Source organism: Pantherophis guttatus, chromosome 1 (genome assembly GCF_059756535.1).
Source record: "Pantherophis guttatus breed Tessera chromosome 1, ASM5975653v1, whole genome shotgun sequence".
NCBI classification, from domain to species: domain Eukaryota; kingdom Metazoa; phylum Chordata; class Lepidosauria; order Squamata; family Colubridae; genus Pantherophis; species Pantherophis guttatus.
The window spans coordinates 306,950,960-306,970,941 of NC_142063.1; the positions used below are offsets into that span (position 1 = coordinate 306,950,960).

At 35.5% G+C, this 19,982-nt stretch overlaps 1 protein-coding gene across 2 annotated transcripts in view; it reads right to left on the reverse strand.

The window, feature by feature from the left end:
* Positions 1-5,383: 5,383 nt before the first annotated feature.
* Positions 5,384-19,982, reverse strand: part of TTL (tubulin tyrosine ligase) — a 28,722-nt gene continuing 14,123 nt past the window's right edge. Inside the window, exon 7 of one of the 2 annotated variants that reach the window (XM_034427556.3) lies at positions 5,384-9,974. In XM_034427556.3, the coding sequence (XP_034283447.1) occupies positions 9,857-9,974 (118 nt within the window). In that variant the 3' untranslated portion in view covers positions 5,384-9,856. Of the gene's footprint in view, positions 9,975-18,949; positions 19,242-19,982 lie in introns of those variants that run through there. The other variant, XM_087883276.1, reaches the window with a different exon arrangement.

Below are 19,982 nucleotides of genomic sequence, written 5' to 3' on the forward strand. Positions count from 1 at the left end.
TGCGCTCACTCTTTCTTTCTCCGTAAGACGGGGAATAATTTGTAAGAGCTCCGTCTTTGCTGCCACAGAATTGGATTTGGTGCCAGCCGAATTCTTTACTTTTAATAATAATAATAATAATAATAATAATAATAATAATAATAATAATAATAATAATAATAATAATAATAATAATAATAATAATAATAATAATTTTATTTCTATACCGCCCTTCTCCCGAAGGACTCAGGGCGGTGTACAGCCAATTTAAAAACACAAGACACAACAATAATTAAAAATTAAAATAATTAAATAGATTTGCATAGTAATGCAAAGTGGGAAAAAATGCAAAGTGGGAAAAAAACTATGGGGGTGTTAAAATTTTTAGAAAATCAGCTTCTATGGTGCAGAAAATACAATTTAGCACGGTGGTGGGAAAATCAGCAGTCAAATCTTCATACTTAATTTGCATTGGCACAACTTTTCAAATAATAGAGTTGGAGGGGACTCCCGTATACAGTAGTATGTTAAATTACGACGTGAATTAGTAATATAACGAAGGACACTTTTCTGACAGCTGGAGGTTAATACTTTTCTTTTTTCTTTTATGTACACTGAGACAAATTCCTTGTGCGTCCAATTACACTTGGCCAATAAAAAATTCTATTCTATTCTAATTTGTGATGGCATGATATGATGGGACGGGCTAGAGGTTTTATTCTGTTTTTTTAACAGATGCATATTTTAAGCCAACCTGACTGCTTCTCTGTGTTTCCTGGTTTGAGTAGCAGAAAATGGTGCTTCTGTTTTAATAGCATAGCTGGAGAGTTTCTAGGTAGCACAAAAAGGGGGCTTTTACCACTACAGAGAGTTTGTCTTCAGGGGAAAATAAAAACTGGTTCAATATTTTATTAAGAAAAACAAATACAGTGGGAAAAACATATATTCCAAAAGTCATAGAACACCTTGTAGTCAGATATAGAATAAAATAATTAAATGGGATATGGCAAAGAAAACTAGTAGAGCTGTTACGATGGAAAGGCTTTGGATAGTGATGGTTGTAGTTATATTTTCTTTTTCTTTTTTTGCCTCATATTCAGTTTTTTTTGTCTTTCTATGTCTTACTCCTTTTCTGTGCTCTACATAATGTTTCTTATCCTGAAAGGGAACAGTACGATGGGTATAAATGTAGGAAAGAAAAAATACAAACACAAAACTCACAAAATAACAGAGAACACCAAACAGTCCAGATACAAAGCTATAATTTATCTAGTGCTGTGATTTACATGTTAAAAGCTATAAAACAGAGTATAAGAACCTGGCACTCTGAATCCAGCCATCTGTTTACGGGGTTCATGGCCCTCGTAGTGGGTGAAGGCTGCATTGGAAATGATGTGTAGCTGAATTAATGCATTGTGTCAACCCCCTTAGGGAGGGGATGTCTTGAAGGAGTCTATATAGTACATTTCTTCCTCAAGAAATCTTTGAAAATTCAACAGTTCTCGGCTGTTTTCATCAGTTTTCCAAACTTATGATTCTAGCATTCTCTAGACTTCTTTCAATTAATAATAATACTTCATTAAATGTACAATAAATTATGTCTGATTCCTAGTAATTCTTAGTTAGGTCTCAAATTGAGGCATATTATGGAGCATGGTTTGTGCTTGTTCATGATTTCTGAGGGTCCCAGAATGAAAGTAATACAACCATCCAGGTTTTTCTTGATCTCTCAGTGGTGTACTATCTTTCTTAATCACCAAGAAGTAGACTTGAGGATGGGGGCACTCTCCAGTGTTTCTTCTTTCTCTGAGCTTTTCCAGTCAATGGTGGCACTGGGAGGAGATTTAGCTTGATGTCCCGGTGTGGGCTTCTGCTCTTGCCCCTTTTGTTTTACATCTACATAAAGCCCTATATCTGTAATCTGTCACTTCAGAGTAGGTGTAAAGCAGTATAGAGATAGCCATGAAAAAGCCTTTATCTAAACACTAGCGGAGCTCTGAAATGGAGGAAGAAAAGAGACAGAAATGCAAGATTGTGCAAATTGATTCTTTTTGAAATAAGAGGGAGTGAGAATATCAGGCTTTTCAGATTTTTTTTTATAGCCTTTAATAATAGAATCATTTAAAAAGTATTTAAAATATGGCTGAGCTTCCCCCTTCCCATATCTTGGGGATAGAATGGGTAATAAGTCTCCTACTGGATTATGTATGTTGAGATGGTTGCTTTTCTTTTATAGACAGGCATTTTTCTCCTTTGTTATATAGGTTTTGTATGTTTTTATTGTTGTAAACCACCCAGGGTTGCTATGGAGTTGGGTGGCCTTATAAATCTCATATAAATATTTATAAAGCAGCCTGATTCTATGATTATTTCTTATTCATAAATAAATAAAGTCCCTAGTATTATCTAATGGCTATTTTGTTGAATACTAGAGTAATTTTTTAAACTTGCCACATAAATAAGCAAAAAATCCCTATGAATTATAAAACTAAAGGCAAAATAAAATCATTCTATAAAATTTTGTTTCATAGATTCGTATGTAATGAAAAGGCAGAAAAATATACTGCATTTCAGTTAAGAACAGGGTAAGTACAGTAATATATGGATGAAGTATAGCCAAGAGGAAGGATGGAAGGAGTCAATTTAAATTGTATTAGTGTTCAGACTTTATGTGAAAGCCAAGCAGAATCTGTTATTTAGCACGTGACTGTTTAGTTTGAGAATATCAGTTGTCAACCTAATACAGATTCTGCAGGATCAGAGGAAGGTAAATTAAATATCACATTTTTACTATGCAGTTTGTGGTATTGCCACATCTATTTAAAAAGGTAATACAATAATAAAACAAAGCTACGGTAATTTTAGGAGGATTAGAGAATGCACTTAAAAGGCAATTACCGGTATGTCATTTAAATGTATGTACCCATGTTTTTAATATATTTTAAAGCATCTTTATTAATTGAGGCATGCATCCATATACGGTCCACAAATAAAGTCAGATTTTATATTTTAATTCATTTAAGAGAGGTTTGAGTACAAATATCAGCAATACATGCATTGCTTACAGTCATACAGTATATTCCATCAGACACAAATATATACAACCACACTATAAGTTTCAGAAGATAAACAAAAAAAAATTAATATGATGTAACTAGAGAGTGTTCAGTTCTGAAGTTTTTCAAACAATGCGGAGGCCTGATCCCAGAGTTAATTTGGTGTGGAGGCAGAAACAGCATGAACGTGTTAGTAATTGTCTGTATGCCATCCTCTAAAATTGTAGTCACAATATATTTTACTCTTGTTGGCACAGCTGTTGTAAACTAACCACCTTTCCTACAAATAAAACAGTATCTTATGGTTACAGTAAAGTTTCATTATGTCTCCATCACCAATAGAAAACCTAACCTTTGAATGACTACATTCATATTTATATTCATTTAATATTCTTAATTTTACAGCATATTGCATGTCAGGCACATGCAATGGTTCTCTTTTACCTTATACTCTAAGAATAAAGCTAGAGTAGTTGTGGTAGAACTGAGCCTAATATCGTCTCTAGTTAGTTAAAATAATTCAACACACACACACACACACACACACACACACACACACAGGGGAAAATCCAAAGGAAGAAAGGATTTGTTGTTTGTCACATTCTAGGAGAGATTATTATTTTAAATATTTGCCATTTGTTTCATCAAAAAGGAACTATACCTTCATCTCAGTAACACTGTAGTGCAGTAAGATCAGGTAGACCTTGATTCAAATCTGCCCTGAACCACAAATGCTGAGGCCAGCGATACACTCTTAGTTCTGACAGGGAGAAAGGGATGATGCACATGCTACCTTAAGTTCCTAGATGAAAGACAGGATATGCATGTACTTGAAAAAAATTAGAAATCCAGTAGGTGATCTACAATAGGGGAGAACTTTGGTGTGCACTGTGTGCGCATATGTGTGTGCCTTGGCTCCTGGCAGCTGCCTGGACTTATCTCTGCAGTTTTTTTGCCAAGATTTGGGGAGTAATAATAATAATAATAATAATAATAATAATTTTATTTCTATACCGCCCTTCTTCCAAAGGACTCAGGGCGGTGTACAGCCTATTAAAAACACAAAACAACATCAGTTAAAATAGTTTAAAATTATTAAATAAATTCGGCTGAATTTTAAAACCCCAGAATTTTAAAACCCAATTTAAAGTGGTTTGCTATTGCTTGCTTCCTGGGACTGGGAGAGTGTGACCAGCCCAAGGTCAGGCAGGTGGCTTTGTGCCTAAGGCAGGATTAGAATTCTTTGTCTTCTAGCCTGGAAAACTACACCAATAGAATTTCTGCCTACTATATTTGTTGAAGGCTTAATCACAATTAAGAAGGAATGCTGACAAAATTACTTAGTTACCAAAATTAATTAAAACTATCTTTAATTTTATAATAGTCTATTATTATGGGGACCCAGATTGTTAGGAGCAATATGGTGACTCTGTAAATCACTTAGAGAGTTCTGTAAAAGCACTGTGAGGCAGTATATAAATCTAAGTGCTTATTGCTATTAATCCATGACCATTTTCTTTCCAAGTCTATTCCATCTGCAGACATTAGTTGGAGGACCCTGCATAAATTGTTAAACAAAGCAAAACCAGTAGGTAATTAATGGAAAGAAATCTGATGTCAACCTATGAATAACAGTTCACTCTTATGGATGCTTATTTTTGAAGAAAGAGACTATTCTACATAGGCATTCAAAGAATTGTAGTTTGGTGCCATATCTTTTTACTATTTCAAAAATCATTGTAATTTTAAAGATTATTCTTTTTCAGTGTCACCATCCTATTTGGGGGGATATTTTCTTTTGCTTTTATCTACTGGTCCTCCCTTCCATGCAAATTCCCAAATGCCTCTTGCCCACTCCTTCCAATTTCTTCTATAGGGTTGAGGGAATCCGAAGAGCAGATTTGGATAGCCCCACCAGAGTGGAGTAGAACAAGAGAGAAAAATTCACTGTATAAATGATGCTTGTGTCACATTGTGCCCCTTACTCCATCAGCAAAATACATTGGTATGCAATTAATTGCTTAAAAGAATTGTGCATGTTCGAAGTGCTGAATCATTTCAGTGTGCAAAGCTTTTTTTTTAATACAAATCTGAAATATTTGTTTCAAGTATTTGGTGAGAGTTTTGACCTTGAAACATCTCCAAAAGAACTGAAATGACATGTTTTATTCTTTTAATATCTGTTATCAAATCCTCTGCAAAACACTGGTGCTTCATGATAATGTAGTATCATATCTTCAGGGAGGGGAGCTCCATATAATTAAATAAAATAACATTAACAAACTTTGCAGTGCAGCTGTATTTAAAAGACAGAAATAACTGGTATTAACTTGAAAGGCACAGATATATCAGCTTACCACTAGTGCTTTATTCATGAAATGATTGGGCTTATGTATTTATGTTTTTATTTATTTAATTGGCAGTTGTACATGTTCTTCTAGCAGTCTTCCTCAACTGCTGTATCCAGAATTCCTGTCCCCATCATCGTCAAAACATTACCAAAATATCTGGATATTGTACATAAACATTTGGATATAACACACAACTTCATTTTTAAATGTTTGCTATAGAAACAAATCAGGTTCATTCATTTATTAATTCTTGAACAAACTTTTCTATTTAAGATTATATTTTTGCCAATATCTAGTATACAAAACTTCACTTTATGGAACAAATGTTCTGAGTATACGAGTATTTATAGTTTAGTGCTTTTACTACTTAACTGCTTTGAAGGATTGTAGATCCCCAGTTCCCTAATTCTGTTGGAATAAATCTACTGACCAAAGGATTTTCACTGCCTAATAATACTAGCATGCATGATTCCATCACATTATGAAAGACACAAATCAGATACAGTGTAAAATATATACCCAATATCAGAAAAGGCCATACAGACAATTGCTTAAGGTGGAATACAGCCCTTTTAAGAGATTTTGTTTTAAATAATCAGATGTGCTATTTTAATATTCCTATATAAGGCTTTCCCAAATAATTACAGTATTAAACATTGAGTCCAAAAGTTAAAAGTAAATTTTGCATCTCTGAATTATTTCACAAAGTTATCCTGTATAGCTTCAATTTTTGCTTGCTGCCTTAATTTATACATGTATATAAAGGAAAATAACATTGTACTGCATTTTTTTTGCCTATACAAGGACTGAATGCAAATAATACATAATTTAAAAAAAAATTTTTTTTTACTGACAGTTACATCCTGCCTCCTTTGCCATTGAAGTAACACTATAAAATTAAGGGGAAAATTATAATTAATGGACAAAAAGATATGGCAGTGTGGTTACAATAAACAGAAAAGTATGTTATTTTTTAAGAAGAATGAACACTAACATTTCAGCATCTCCTATGTAAAACAAGGCATATCCTAAGTACACCTGGATGCCAATAGAGTTAGTAATTGCAAACAAGAACTGAACAGCTGAAAGGATATTCCTCAGGATATCAGTTCTCAAACTAAGTTTACCTAGTAAATTAAGGACATTGCAATAAAACTTAGGGCATTACAATAGCTAATTTTTTATCCCAGTTTTATTAATTTAGGAAATAATTCAAGGTGGCAAACCTACCTTATACTCCTTTCTCTTAATTCTTTCAATGTCAAATAAACATGGCAAAGCAAACATCCTCAGCTGAAAAAAAAACTGTGACTTAAGCAAAAATCATGAATATTCCCATCCCTTAGGGAATACTGTATATTTGCAAGCACTCCACATAATTTTTATTAAGCCAACATTATTTCATTATATTCAGAGTACATACTTGCAAGCTAGTCAATCAAAAGCCTGTTATTCAAGAGGAATTCTTGGAGTTGAAGTCCACACTGTCAATTCCTTGCCTCTATCTGTCTAACGTGTGGCCCTCCATGAATTCTATCCAAGACCATATTCTCTTGTGTGTAAACCTTTTCTCCACTCTACAGTATTATAATTAATCTGATTGCCATTCTGATTCAACATCTCTCCTTGGTTTTAAATCCTAATGGGTTTAGCTGAATTTTTTCTGCCTTCTTGGGAATGTGACTGCAAATTTTAAGCATAAGCCTGTGTTAATCAATTCAAGAACAACACAATTTATACTCTATGAATGTACACAATAGTAGTAGTAATGTTGTAATTCCCATCTAATCTGAGTCAGTCTGCATACAATAAGATTGATACCTTATGAATGTAATAATTAGGAGTAATACTGTAATTGTCTTCCAACAATTCCAAATAGTTAATTCAATCAGTTTTCCTTTTTTTTTACTTCAATAGAAGCAAGACTTTTAACTGGTGGTTTACATCTGCCAGATCATACTCATAGGTCCACTGACAAATGGCTAATTTCATCTCATCTTCCTAAATTGTAAAGCTGTCCTACAGCTTTGACCTAAAATATTATAGCATGCAACATGCAGTGGTATCTAGAATGACAATGTATTTATATAACACGTCTAACTATCTTAACAAGAAATACTAGCAAAGTGTGTTGTGGCTTCCTGAATTTTCAGCATAAGGCTATGATCCAAGTACCCATAGGTAGTTTCAAATAACTGAACCTATTCATAAGTAAGTACATATAAGTTCAGGATATACATTTGCAGTTAGTGTCTCCTTTTCTGCTAAACATTCTGAAGGCACTAACAGATTATACAGTAGATTGTTTACAGTAAACTATTTGCTATATTTGTGACACCCTCATGTTTCCCAAGGAATCATGATAGTGTAGTTATGTAATCTGAACTATTTTGCCTACCTCTTTGAATATTAAGAGAATTCTTGCCTTAAATGTTTTAGTATGATTTTTCCCATTGCACTTGGCCTAAGTAACATGTTTTGCTTAAGACAGAAACTAGCAGTCTTGCAAGGAGACAGTTATTTTTTTTTAATATAATAAATTACACACTAAAATAAAATAGTTAATTTTAGGATCGGAAGGTCTGTGGATTCAGTGCCTTTTGTAAATATACAAACTATGTCAGTGTAATAAGGAGAAGTTATCTTCTCATTATGATAAGAGAATGCCCAATTTATGGAGGTCAGGCATGAAATAGCTCTGGGAAAGTTTTATTTTAATATTGAGAAAGAATATTTTGCAATGATAGGTTATAAAAAATCAGTTATGTTGCTTTATTGAATGCATTCTTACTGACTATAAGTTTGCATATCCATGTCAGCCCTAATTTTAGAAGAGGACCAATGAAATGAAGACACGAGTGATGTCTGGCTAGACTCCATTCTCTTCCTATGGACTGACAGCAAGTTCCCTAGATCCAACCATTCTCCTATGTACTCTTTCTCTAGAAGAGCAATAGGAAGAACGCTGGTTCTTAGTGAAGAGTCTTCACTTCTTAACTTCTAATGCATATTGACTGGGTTCATGCATGGTACAATTTATTCAGTGTTATATGCCACTTTTCCAATAAGACAAAACATTCAAAGTGGCTTTCAATTAAAATATGCTAAGCAATTCTGTAGCTTGTTTAATTTGGCTCAGCTTATGCAAACCAACCAATTGTGATGTGTTAACAAACTGTAGCATAGTACAATACCTGAACCTAACTGCATTATTTTGGGATTACTTAGTGCTGGCAAGAAATGCAGAACTGGGATAAAACAATTGCCCTGCCACTTATTTGGGAGACAGGAATGACCTTCCCTCGAACTATGATCTACTCTAGTACCACTTTGCTTACTGCACATGGTTTTAACTGGATTTTCAGTCATGATTTGGACTCGGTTACCTTGGATGTGATTAGCATCCGTTTACTCAGATTGGGCAAATTAGAAAGGTAATACGAATATACAAATGATAGACAGAGATGGAATAATGTGGACTTCAACAACCAAGCCATTGTTTTGCTATGCCAAGTGAACTGAGAAATGACTATGTTTACTTAACCCCAAATTTAAGCATGGTTTATAGAATAATGGTCTGGGTTCCATGCATTATGATGCCTTACTGGGTGAATTCACACATCATGGTCATCGCAATGTATGAATCCAACCAATATTTGTGGAACAAGGAAAGGATCAAGGTCCTTTAAAAGCTTCCATTTCACGATCTTGGAAACATTTCCATAAGGTAGAAAGACAAGCAAAGGGATGAGATTTTTTTTTAAAAAACACAAAAATATAATAGGATTTTGTAATTGTGCCAGCTTGTCAGAAGAAAAAAGGACACAGTTTTGCAGTTTTCCACAGTTAGTTTCTTGCAAAGAACATACATTTTTTTTAAAAAAATGAACACACAAATAAATATATATAAAGGCAAAGATATTGAAGAAACTTCATACCACGCAAAACAGGGCAGCTTTTTTGTTTTAGTTTAAAAGCAACATTGTACAAACAAAACAAATTAGGAGAGTTGTTAGGAACAAAGCTAAGGCACTAGAACTGCAGCAAGTAAAGAAAGAAAAAATCCACAACTCTTAGTGGAAAAATCTTCAGTCTCTCAAGGACACTGATACTTGTGTTTGCTAAAACAATTTATTAAATTAGAAGGAAAAAGATAAAGACAAGACTTGATCATACCCCTGGATTTTGCTGACATTTAAAAAAACAATTACGTTGTCCTCAAACATAAAGATAGGCTTCGGTAACAGGATTTGTTATTGAAACAATGCTTTAAAACATTTAGAGTCGATGAGAGCTTTTTGGTTCATCTGGGGCTTTCCTCTGAAATGTTCCTCTTCTGAAATTAAAAAATTATGCCACTTTTTCCCTTCTTCTTTTTGGCATGATGTGCAGATGCAATGTTCAGTGTTTCTTGGTCTTCCCTGGATCCAAACAGGTGGACGCTTTCCAATGTGTTCATTTTATCCTTAATTATGACAACTTTATAAATACAGATGGTTGGTTCTGTTTTTGAATGGTATCATTCAGAGGAAAGATGCAAGAGATGGCTACATCTACGATACCTTGACAAAGCTCTGCATAAAGTTTCCTAAAAACCAAATGTGGAAAATAATAATTAAAATTATGCTTGTAAAATATTAACATCTCAAACATTGATCCAGAATAACTGCAATCTTGGCCCTGGTCAACAAGCTGATTTCACAAGACCGTTGACTTACTGATTTTGATCATGCTTAGAAGCTTCCGTATTTCTTGCTAAAAGCTACAGCAGATGTACATAAGATTTTAAGTGTGGGTTTCTCTTTCTCCACAGGAGACAGGAGTTAACCTCTCCCAGAAGACAAGAATAGACCCCAACTGTTAGATCATTGCTTCTGTGCTCCTGACTTGAGCACATGTTAACTTTATTTTTCAGCGCTTCATAAACTGCAGTTAGAACGATAAGCATGAATATCCAACACCTGTCCCTGGAGGCATCTGATGCCAGGGGCTATAAAGGAAGCCACTTTGTGCTGAACTTTTTTCAAAACCCTTTCCTTAGATGGGAAGATTCAGATGCAGACTTGATTATAATGGTGATGGATGCAATACTGGATGACCTGAAGAGCCCGGCAGGATACAGGCCATCCTGTAGAAGATCCATCTTTATGATCATTAAGTATTGACACCATCTTAATAAAGAATAGCAGCGTTGCAAGTGACCTTGATGGTCTTCCAGTCCAACCTCCTGCTCAAGCAGGAAACCCTATACCATTTTAGACAAATGGTTGTCCAATATCTTATTAAAAACCTCCAGTGTAGGAGCACCCACAACTTCTGGAGGCAAGTTGTTCCACTAATTGTCAAGAAATTTTTCCTGAGTTCTAGGTTGGTTCTCTCCTTGATTAGTTTCCATCCATTACTTCTTGTCCTGCCTTTAGGTGCTTTAGAGAATAGTTGGACTCCCTCTTCTTTGTGGCAACCCCTGAGATATTGGAACACTACTATCATGTCACCCTTAGCCCAGTGGTGGGCTGCTGCCGGTTGTAACAACCGGTTCACCCAGCACTGAAAATGTGAGTGTGCATGGCCTTCCGTGCATGTGCGCGGCTTCAAAAACACGGCGATATAGGACGGAATAGTACCCCCTCAGATCACAATTACCCGTTTGCCCAAATCAATCTGAACTGGCAGCAGTCCACCTCTGCCCTAGCCCTTTTTTTCATTTAACTAAAGATACCCAATTCCTGTAACCATTCTTCATATGTTTTTAGCCTCCAGTCCTGTAATCATCTTTGTTGATATTCTCTGCACTCGTTCTAGTCTCAACATCTTTTTTATATGGTGACCAAAGCTGGATGCAATATTCCAAGAGTAGTCTTATGAAGGCCAAACATCCTATGGTCATTGGGATATTGCAGCAATTAAAATTTGGAATATCATATTACTCTTAAGAGATTGATAAAATCCCTTCCACTGTTTATACCCTGAATTTTTTTAAAAAAAATCTGTTTATATGTTACACTGTGTTATTAATAAACTTACTTAGTTGCAATAAACTTATTTAGTTGCATGGCTGAGAGCCCAGTTTACTTTTAATTTCATTATGATTATCATTTATAATCTGTTAGTTGAAATCAACTAGACTCAGAATAAAGTCTATATATTTCAATTGAAAGATGAACATTTTGATGTTATTGTGTTGGGAAGAGAATAATTTTCAGGTTCCCAATCAATTAAACATTCACAAGGATTCAAAATGAATGTCAATAACCATTTCAGAAAGAATATTAAACACATGCACAGACAGCAGGTGCTGGCCATGGATCTAGGAATGCATCAAAACACTTGTTCTTTATCACTGGGCCATTTGTTTTCCTGATACTAGCTGAAAATAGCTTCTTGAGCTACCACAAACAGACATGAAATGCTAGTATCTTTCAATACTAATTGAGCTCTGTCACAAAAGAGGGTTAGTGGTAGCTCATAGCTTCTTTCTCCACTTTAACAGGGGAAGGCAAGAACAACTTTCAATTAGTTTTCCAGTGAAGTAGGGGAAACCAGAGAAGGGAATGATAAATAAAATCACCGGAGGAGCCTTTTTGAATTGATCCTTTTGCATTTCAAGAGATTACACTGGATTTCCTTTCATAAGTATGCAACAGTTGCAGTCTCCTTTGAGCTTCTGCCTGCAAATACTCCCAGCAGGAAAAGACCTAAAAGCAGTTACTTGGAAGCAAAAGAAAAATATCCATTCATGCAGTTGCCACAAATGGAGATCATTTGCTTTCCAATATGTCTTTATCCAGATTTCTGTAAGTAACTCAGCCAGACTTGTATTCATTACGCTCTACTCCTAACTGATTCCAAGAACAATAATAGAATATTATTTTGTATATGTTCTGTATTCAGAAGACATAATCATCAATCTCACATTGCAAGGTAGGAAAATATCTCCCTGCCACAATACCCTGAGAAATAGCTGCAGATCAATTCTATTTTTTTTTTAAAAAAAATTTATTATTAAAATATAAACACAGATATAAAGACAATACAATACAATACAATACAAAGACAAACAAAAAACCCACCACCTACAAACCCACCTAACATTTTACATATACGTTTTTGTCATCAACAGAATATATGTCATTGAGCTTATATAGTTCAATAAAGAGTAATTATTAAATGTCTAATTCCAATGTTATAACTTTTCACTACAAATTTATATTTCTTATGGGTTCATCTCCTTATGCAAGTCTTTACCCTAATTTCTGTCCTCTACATTTTTGCTGATTTTCCTTTCCAGCCATTGATACCATTGGTGCCATACAAGATAGTATTCGCTTTCTTCCTTTTCCTGGAGTTCCAGCGTCAATCTGTCCATTTCAGCACACTCTGTTATCTTTGCAACGATTTTGTCTTTGGATGGGAGTTGGTCTGATTTCCAGTTTTGCGCGAACAGTAGTCTTGCTGCTGTCAAGATATGTATGATAAGATATTTCGTTTCCTTAAGATGTTGTGCCGTTATCATGCCAAATAGAAAGAATTCTGGACTATTTTCTATTTGAATGTTCGTTATTTCTTCAATAATATTTTTTATATCTTGCCAATAGTGTTGGGCTTTCCTACATTTCCACCAAGTGTGATAATATGTCCCCTTTTTTGATTTACATTTCCAACACAACGCCGAAGTGTTTGGGTGTATTTTGGCAAGTCGGGCTGGTGGTAAGTGCCATCTATAAAACATTTTAATGAGGTTCTCCTTGTAAGATGTGGCTCTTGTCATTTTAATGTTCTGCTTCCATAATTTCTCCCAGTCTGCCAATTGAATATTATGTCCTATGTCCCTGGCCCACATTGTCATATTATGTTTAACTGTTTCTTCTATTAATTTGTCTCTCAAAAGGTAGTTATATGTTTTAGTAATCATTTTCTGGTCTGCTCCTAATAAAATTCTGTCCAGTTCGTTCAGATCTTTTGCAATTCCATATTTGATTTTATCCGCCTTGTATCTTGAGTATATTTGAGTGTAGTGCCACCAATCAATATTTATATCGCCATTTTGGAGTTGATGTCTTGGAGTAAGTTCTCCTTCATGATTCAGTAAATCTTGGTATCTCATAATCTTTCCGATTTCAAGAGTATTTGGAAATATCAATGCCTCCATCGGGGACCACCATTTTGGTATTTTAGTATAATAAGTTTTCTTAATTCCCTGCCAAATCTTGAAGAGTGAGGCCCGAATTATGTGTCCTTGGAAGTACATGTGTTGTTTGTCTGGTCCATCCCATAGGAACGCGTGCCATCCTCGTATCAGATCAAAGCCTTCTAGATATAAAGTTCTTTTGTCATCTAATCTCATCCATTCTTTGATCCAGATCAATCCGGCTGCTTTATAATATAGCTCCCAGTCTGGTACTGCGAGGCCTCCTCTGTCTCGTGTGTCTTGTAGCGCTTTAATCTTAATTCTAGCCTTCTTTCCCTGCCATATATAGGTCATTGTAATTTTGTTGAGATTTTTGAAGAAGTCCCTTCCTGGATGTAATGGTATTACCTGGTATAGATATAGTACCCTCGGGAATATATTCATTTTAATTGAACTGATTCTGCCCATCAATGACAATTGTAGCCTGTTCCAGATTTCCAGGTCTTTTTTAATTTCTTTTAGTAATTTCGTGTAATTGTCTTCTTTGATCGTGATTGCTTTCGCCGTCAGCCAAATACCTAAATATTTTATCTTCTTTACTAATTGGATTCCTAATTCTTCTTCTAATTCCGATCTCTGAGTCTGGGTCATATTTTTCGTCATTATTTTTGTTTTTTGTTTATTTTGAGGCCCGCGACTTCCCCGTATTGTTCTATCATCGACATCAGTCTGGGTCCAGATCGTCTTGGGTTTTCCAAGTTGAAAATTACGTCGTCTGCAAAGGCGAGCAATTTGTACTCCTCTCCCCGGATCTTGAGTCCTTTGATTTCTTCCTCATTCCTTATTTCGTTTAATAATACCTCCAATGCTATTATAAATATTAGCGGTGACATGGGACATCCTTGTCGTACTCCTTTCTGAATATCAAAAATTTGTATCATGTCACCGTTTATTGAGATTTTTGCTGTTTGTTGGGAATAATTTTTTTTAATCAGGTTATGAAATTTCTCTCCACAGTTCATTAGTTCAAGTTGTTTTATGAAAAAAGACCAATTCAAATTGTCGAAGGCCTTCTGGGCATCAAGGGAGATTATGGCCATTTCTCTGTCTATCTTCTGATCATAATATTCCAGAATATTTATAATCATTCTCAAATTATTCTTTATTTGTCTTTTAGGTATGAAACCGTTTTGGTCTGGATGTATATAGTTATGTATTATTGCTTTGAGTCTCTGAGCTAGTGTTAACATGAATAGCTTATAGTCCACGTTGAGTAATGAAATTGGTCTGTAATTTTTAATTTGCATCGGATCTGAGTCTTCTTTGTGTATTAATGTAATAATAGTTTCTGTCCAAGATTTTGGAATTTCTGCTATCAGTAGTGCTTCGTTAAAAACTTGTAACAGTATTTGGTCTATCGATTGTTGACAAAGTTTATAGAATTCAGTAGGAATTCCATCCAGTCCTGGAGTCTTATTGTTCTTTTGTTTTTTGCGGGCTTCCATTAGTTCCAGCATTGTTATGGGCCGGTTTAACATCTCTCTGTGATCTTCTGTGAAGTGCATGAGATTGGTTTTTTGGAGGTATTTTTTGATTTGGTCTTCCGGAACCTCTTCCTGGCGATAAAGTTTTTGAAAAAAAATTTTGGCTATGTTTTTCTTCTCCAGATGTGTGTGGTAAAGAGTTCCTGATTCGTCTTGGAGTTGGTGTATAATTCTTTTTTCTGTTTGCTTTTTTAGCTTATATGCTAACCAGCGTCCAGTTTTGTTAGCATGTTCAAAATTATTTTGTTTTACCATTCTTATTTTCTGTGCCAATTCGGTTTTTGTGGTTAGATTCAGTTTATGTTTGGCCAAATTTAGCTTTTGTAGCACAATCGTGTTGTTGGGCTGTTGTTGTAATTTAATTTCCTCTGTCTTAATTTCTTCCAATAATTCATTTCTAATTCTTTGTTTCTCCTTTTTCTTTCTTGCCACATATGCAATAGTTAGGCCTCTAATATAGGCTTTCGTGGTATCCCATAGGTTTTGTAACGATGTTGTGTCTTTTGTATTTATTTGTAGAAATATCTTGATTTCCTTTTCTATCATTTGCTGATATTGTTTTTCCTTTATTATACTTGTGTCCATTTTCCATCTCTTCTGTTTTCGGAAACCTTTCCAGACTATTTTGATAGGATTGTGATCGGCCCATATGCTAGACATAATTTCTACTTCGTGTGTTTCTTTACTTAGTTGAGGTGTCATCCAAGCCATATCCAGCCTGGACCACGATTGATGTGGGCCCGAGAAATATGTATATTGTTTTGTTTTGGTATTTAGTTCTCGCCAGGTGTCGTGTAGGCTCATTTCTTGTACTAAATCTTTGAATGTTTGTGGCAATGTCTTTCTTTTAATTTTATTCTTCCTAGTGCTGTGGTAATCTTCTCGTAAGTTTACTATCGCGTTAAAGTCGCCGACAATGCATACATTTTCGTAGTCCAACTCCTTTAGTTTGTCATGTAATTTTTTGTAAAAATCTAATTGGTTTCCATTTGGAGCGTAAATAGCTACTAACAATATTGTTTTTATTTCCAATTTTAGTTCTACCATTAAGACTTGGCCTTCTTTATCAGTGTAAATCAGTTTAGATCTTATATGATCTCTAATATATATTACCACTCCCCTTTTTTTGCAATCTCCTAAAGATGTGTATATTACTCCTAATTTTTTATTTTCAAGTAGTTTTTTCTGTTGTTTTCTTATGTGTACTTCTTGTAATTATGTCTGCCTCTAATTTTTGCAACCTTGTAAACATCTGATGTCTTTTGCTTGGTGAGTTTAAACCATTTATATTTATGGAAATGAGCTTTATTTCTTCTTCCATTTCCGCTAGTGTTTATTTGTCTGTTATTTTGAGCTTTGTTGTGTTTCTTGTAACTCTTTGTGAGATCCCCGCTGTTTCCTCTCTCTCCAACCTTCCCTTCTTTTGTTCTTTGTCTTCCTTGTTTGTCATTTGTGTCTCTTGGTCACTTGGGTTATGTTCTTCTCTACTATCTCTGCTTTCCTGTTCTCCTTCATTTCCTAGATATTGGTCCATAAAGTCTTGAGCTTTTTCTATTGTATCTATTCTGATTTTCCTTCCTTCCCATGAAATAAGTAGGCCTTCCGGTATGAGCCATCTAAATTTTATCTTGAGTTTATTCAGTTGTCTACTTAAGAAATTGTAGTCTCTTCTCCTGTCTCTGGCTCTTCTCGGTACTTGTTTCAATGTTAGAACTTCCCTCCCTTTGTATATGACTGTCTCCTCTCTTTCTTCTATATATTTCTTCTCTCATTGTTTTTTTTGTAAACCTAATATGGACTTCTTTGGGGAGTTTGTTTCTCCTTGCATAATTTGTAAAGGCTCTGTAAATTTCATCAATTCCATTTCTAATTTCGTCCTTATCTTTGTGCGTTGCCTTTGCCAGTATTTCGATCATAATCTCGCCCAGGTCTTCATCTCTCTGTTCTTCTATATTTTGGAATCTAAGGAAGAAGGATGCCTTCTCCATTTCAAGAAATGTGAGTGCATCTTCGGTGTCTCGGCTCCTCCTCATGTTGGTTCTCCATCCTCTCCATCCTCGAGGCTGTAGCTTCCGTTTTTTCCTCCACTTTATGTATTCTCTGTTCATTTTCTATGATATTTTGCTGGATTTTCACTATCTTCTCATCTATGTTTCTAATGTCATCTTTAATTTCCCCTACATCCAGTCGCAATTGTTCATGGTTTTTTCTAGTTTCATCGTGATTTAGCGTCATCTTATCTTCCATCCTTTTCATTCCCTCTTGTATCATTGCGAGGGCAGCCTGTATATTCTGCATGCCTATGATAGTATTGGTCTTTTCTTCTCCCGTCTTTTGCTGTACTGGGGAGGCCACTAGTAGTGTTTGGGTTTGGGGTACCTTTTTGGTTGTTTTAATGGTAGTTGATATACTTGAAGTAGCCATGTCTATTGTACGTATTAGTCTTGTCCACAGTTTCATATAATTATGTATTGCCTATTTTATGTTAATGGTTTAAATGAAACGTTATTGTTGGAATTAATATTAGTGGAAATACTTCTAATCAGCAATCAGCAATATAATAATAATATATATAGAAAAAAGAGAAAAGCAGGGGGAGGGAAGGTAGAAATGGGGGAAACAGCAGGGAAAGGGCACGTTTCTAGCAATTTATAAATTACCTTATCCTTAAATTAATTGCAAGTTAAAAGATCTATTTCACTAGCAGTATTTATAGTAATTCTAAAATCAATTCTATGTCAATTTATATTGCTAATTATCTTAATTGTTATAACTGTATTAAATTGTTTAAATTAATTAGCTTTCAATCAATATTTATCACACATATAGTACTCTATAGTTGTTTGAATGATCAACTTGTTATTGTTATAATCAACTTATTCTTATATAGTCACAAACAGAAAAAAGAAGAAAGAAAAAATACTAAATTATTAAATATTCTTTTCAATTCTATTGCGTTCTAGTATATTATAAGATTAAGCCAGACCATTAATAGCTATATCGTCCGTTTGTTCACCAGTTGTTTCAGTGGTTCAATAGTTCAATAGTTCAATATTTAACGGTTAGATTGTTATATATCCCAGTTTTTTAGAAGAGTGCCAGTGGAAATGGTGAAAATATTGGTAGCTTCTAAAAGTCCGCTCAAAATACGTTATATCAAAGTTTGTTTCGTCTCTGTCAATGCAATGTCCACACTCTCCTTCAGTCTATTTCACACTCGGTTTTCCAATTCAGTCCAATCTGCCCAGCCGAAGCCAATAGAGTCCAATGCAATCAGTTTTTAGAAATCTGTCCAGAATCCTCCTTCCGATCTCCGGCACACCGCTCTCCTCACACTCCCTTTATTTCCTTCAATCCTCCTTCCGATCTCCGGCACACCGCTCTCCTCAGTCTATTTCACACTCGGCTTTCCAATTTAATCCAATCTGCCCGGCCGAAGCCAATAGAGTCCAATGCAATCAGTTTATAGAAATCCGTCCAGAATCCTCCTTCCGATCTCCGGCACACCGCTCTCCTCACTCTCTCTTTATTTCCTTCAATCTTCCTTCCGGTCTCCAGCACACCACTCTCCTCACTCTCTCTTTATTTCCTTCAATCTCGCAAGATCTGTTCTTATTCTTATTCTCAATTTAGTCCTCTCGATCCAGTCCACCCCAATAAAATCCGGTTATATCGGAGTTAAATCCTCCGCAATTCTCGTCGCTCTCTCTTTTCTCTCGGCTGTTCAAAGTTTTTGCGCTGTCATATTTATTCAAAATGGCTCCAATCCGCCTGATCCTTTCTGCCGCCGCTTGTCTAATGTCTTTTCCCGGTATCTCTGCCACCAGCGTCTGCTTCTTCATCAAATGCTTTTTGGGTTTTTTTAGGTTAAAGTCCTCTGTTGATGACTTCTTTTCTTTTTTCAATCTTTGCTTCCCACTCACGCAGTTGTCAGCGCCTCCGGCCAGTCTCGAAAGGCTAGTTTTTCCTCACTCTGGATTAAGGGCTTGTCTTGTACCTTCGAGGGAGTTGCAGTCTCCTCCGAGGTCCTAAGACGTCCCCTTTAAACTATCAATCCCTCCGAGATCGATAGCACCTATTTCGGCTCCAGATGTGGGATTGTTAGAGACTCAGGAATGGAGCGCCGTCCCTTTCGTCCCTAACGCGCTGAGGTCGCCGCCGGAAGTCTCTCTGCAGATCAATTCTAGAGAAAGATGAACCAATAGAAAAAAAGGCCTCTTCGTATATTAGGGTCTTTCCCATGTATTCCTTAGCAAAAACTCTTCTGTTGCCTATTTTTCATAGCTCTCTAGCATAAAGCAAATGTAAAAAAGCATAACACATGTAGATCCCCTAAATTACAGTATTACTGTCTTACCACATAATTCTATTTAATCTGATTTCCTCAATTTAGCTGTTCCATAGAAGTGAGAAGAAATAGTTTAGGATTGTCCAGGCAGAGGGTTTCCCAGTTGGCCATCTTCTTTTTTGATCACCTTAGCTAGAATGAGCAGAGGCAACAGCCAGGCTGATGGATCTTGCCTCTAGCTAGCCATTCCCAACACAAAAAATATTTGGGACAGTGCAAGAGATTTAGAGCCAATCAATCAGGGCTGCTTGGAGCACCAGGCAAGAAAAAAGAATAATTTTTAAGGGAAAGAAGAATATCCAAGATAGGCAGGAGTAGGCTGTCATGGTTTGACATTGGCAGTTGTATAAGAATGCAGCCTTGAATGATGGCCTTCCAAAAGGCCTGAAGATATGGCTTTGCCCTCCGGCCTAGGGAACAGACAGTGGTACAAAGCAGTACAATAGTAAAATGGTTGTACTGTTCCTGAATAGATTGTGATCTCCCATTGACTGTACCGTGTGGTTTTTAAATTGTTTTTAACTTTTTATGCTTCTATGGCTATTATATTGGGGGTATTGTGTTACTATTGCTTAA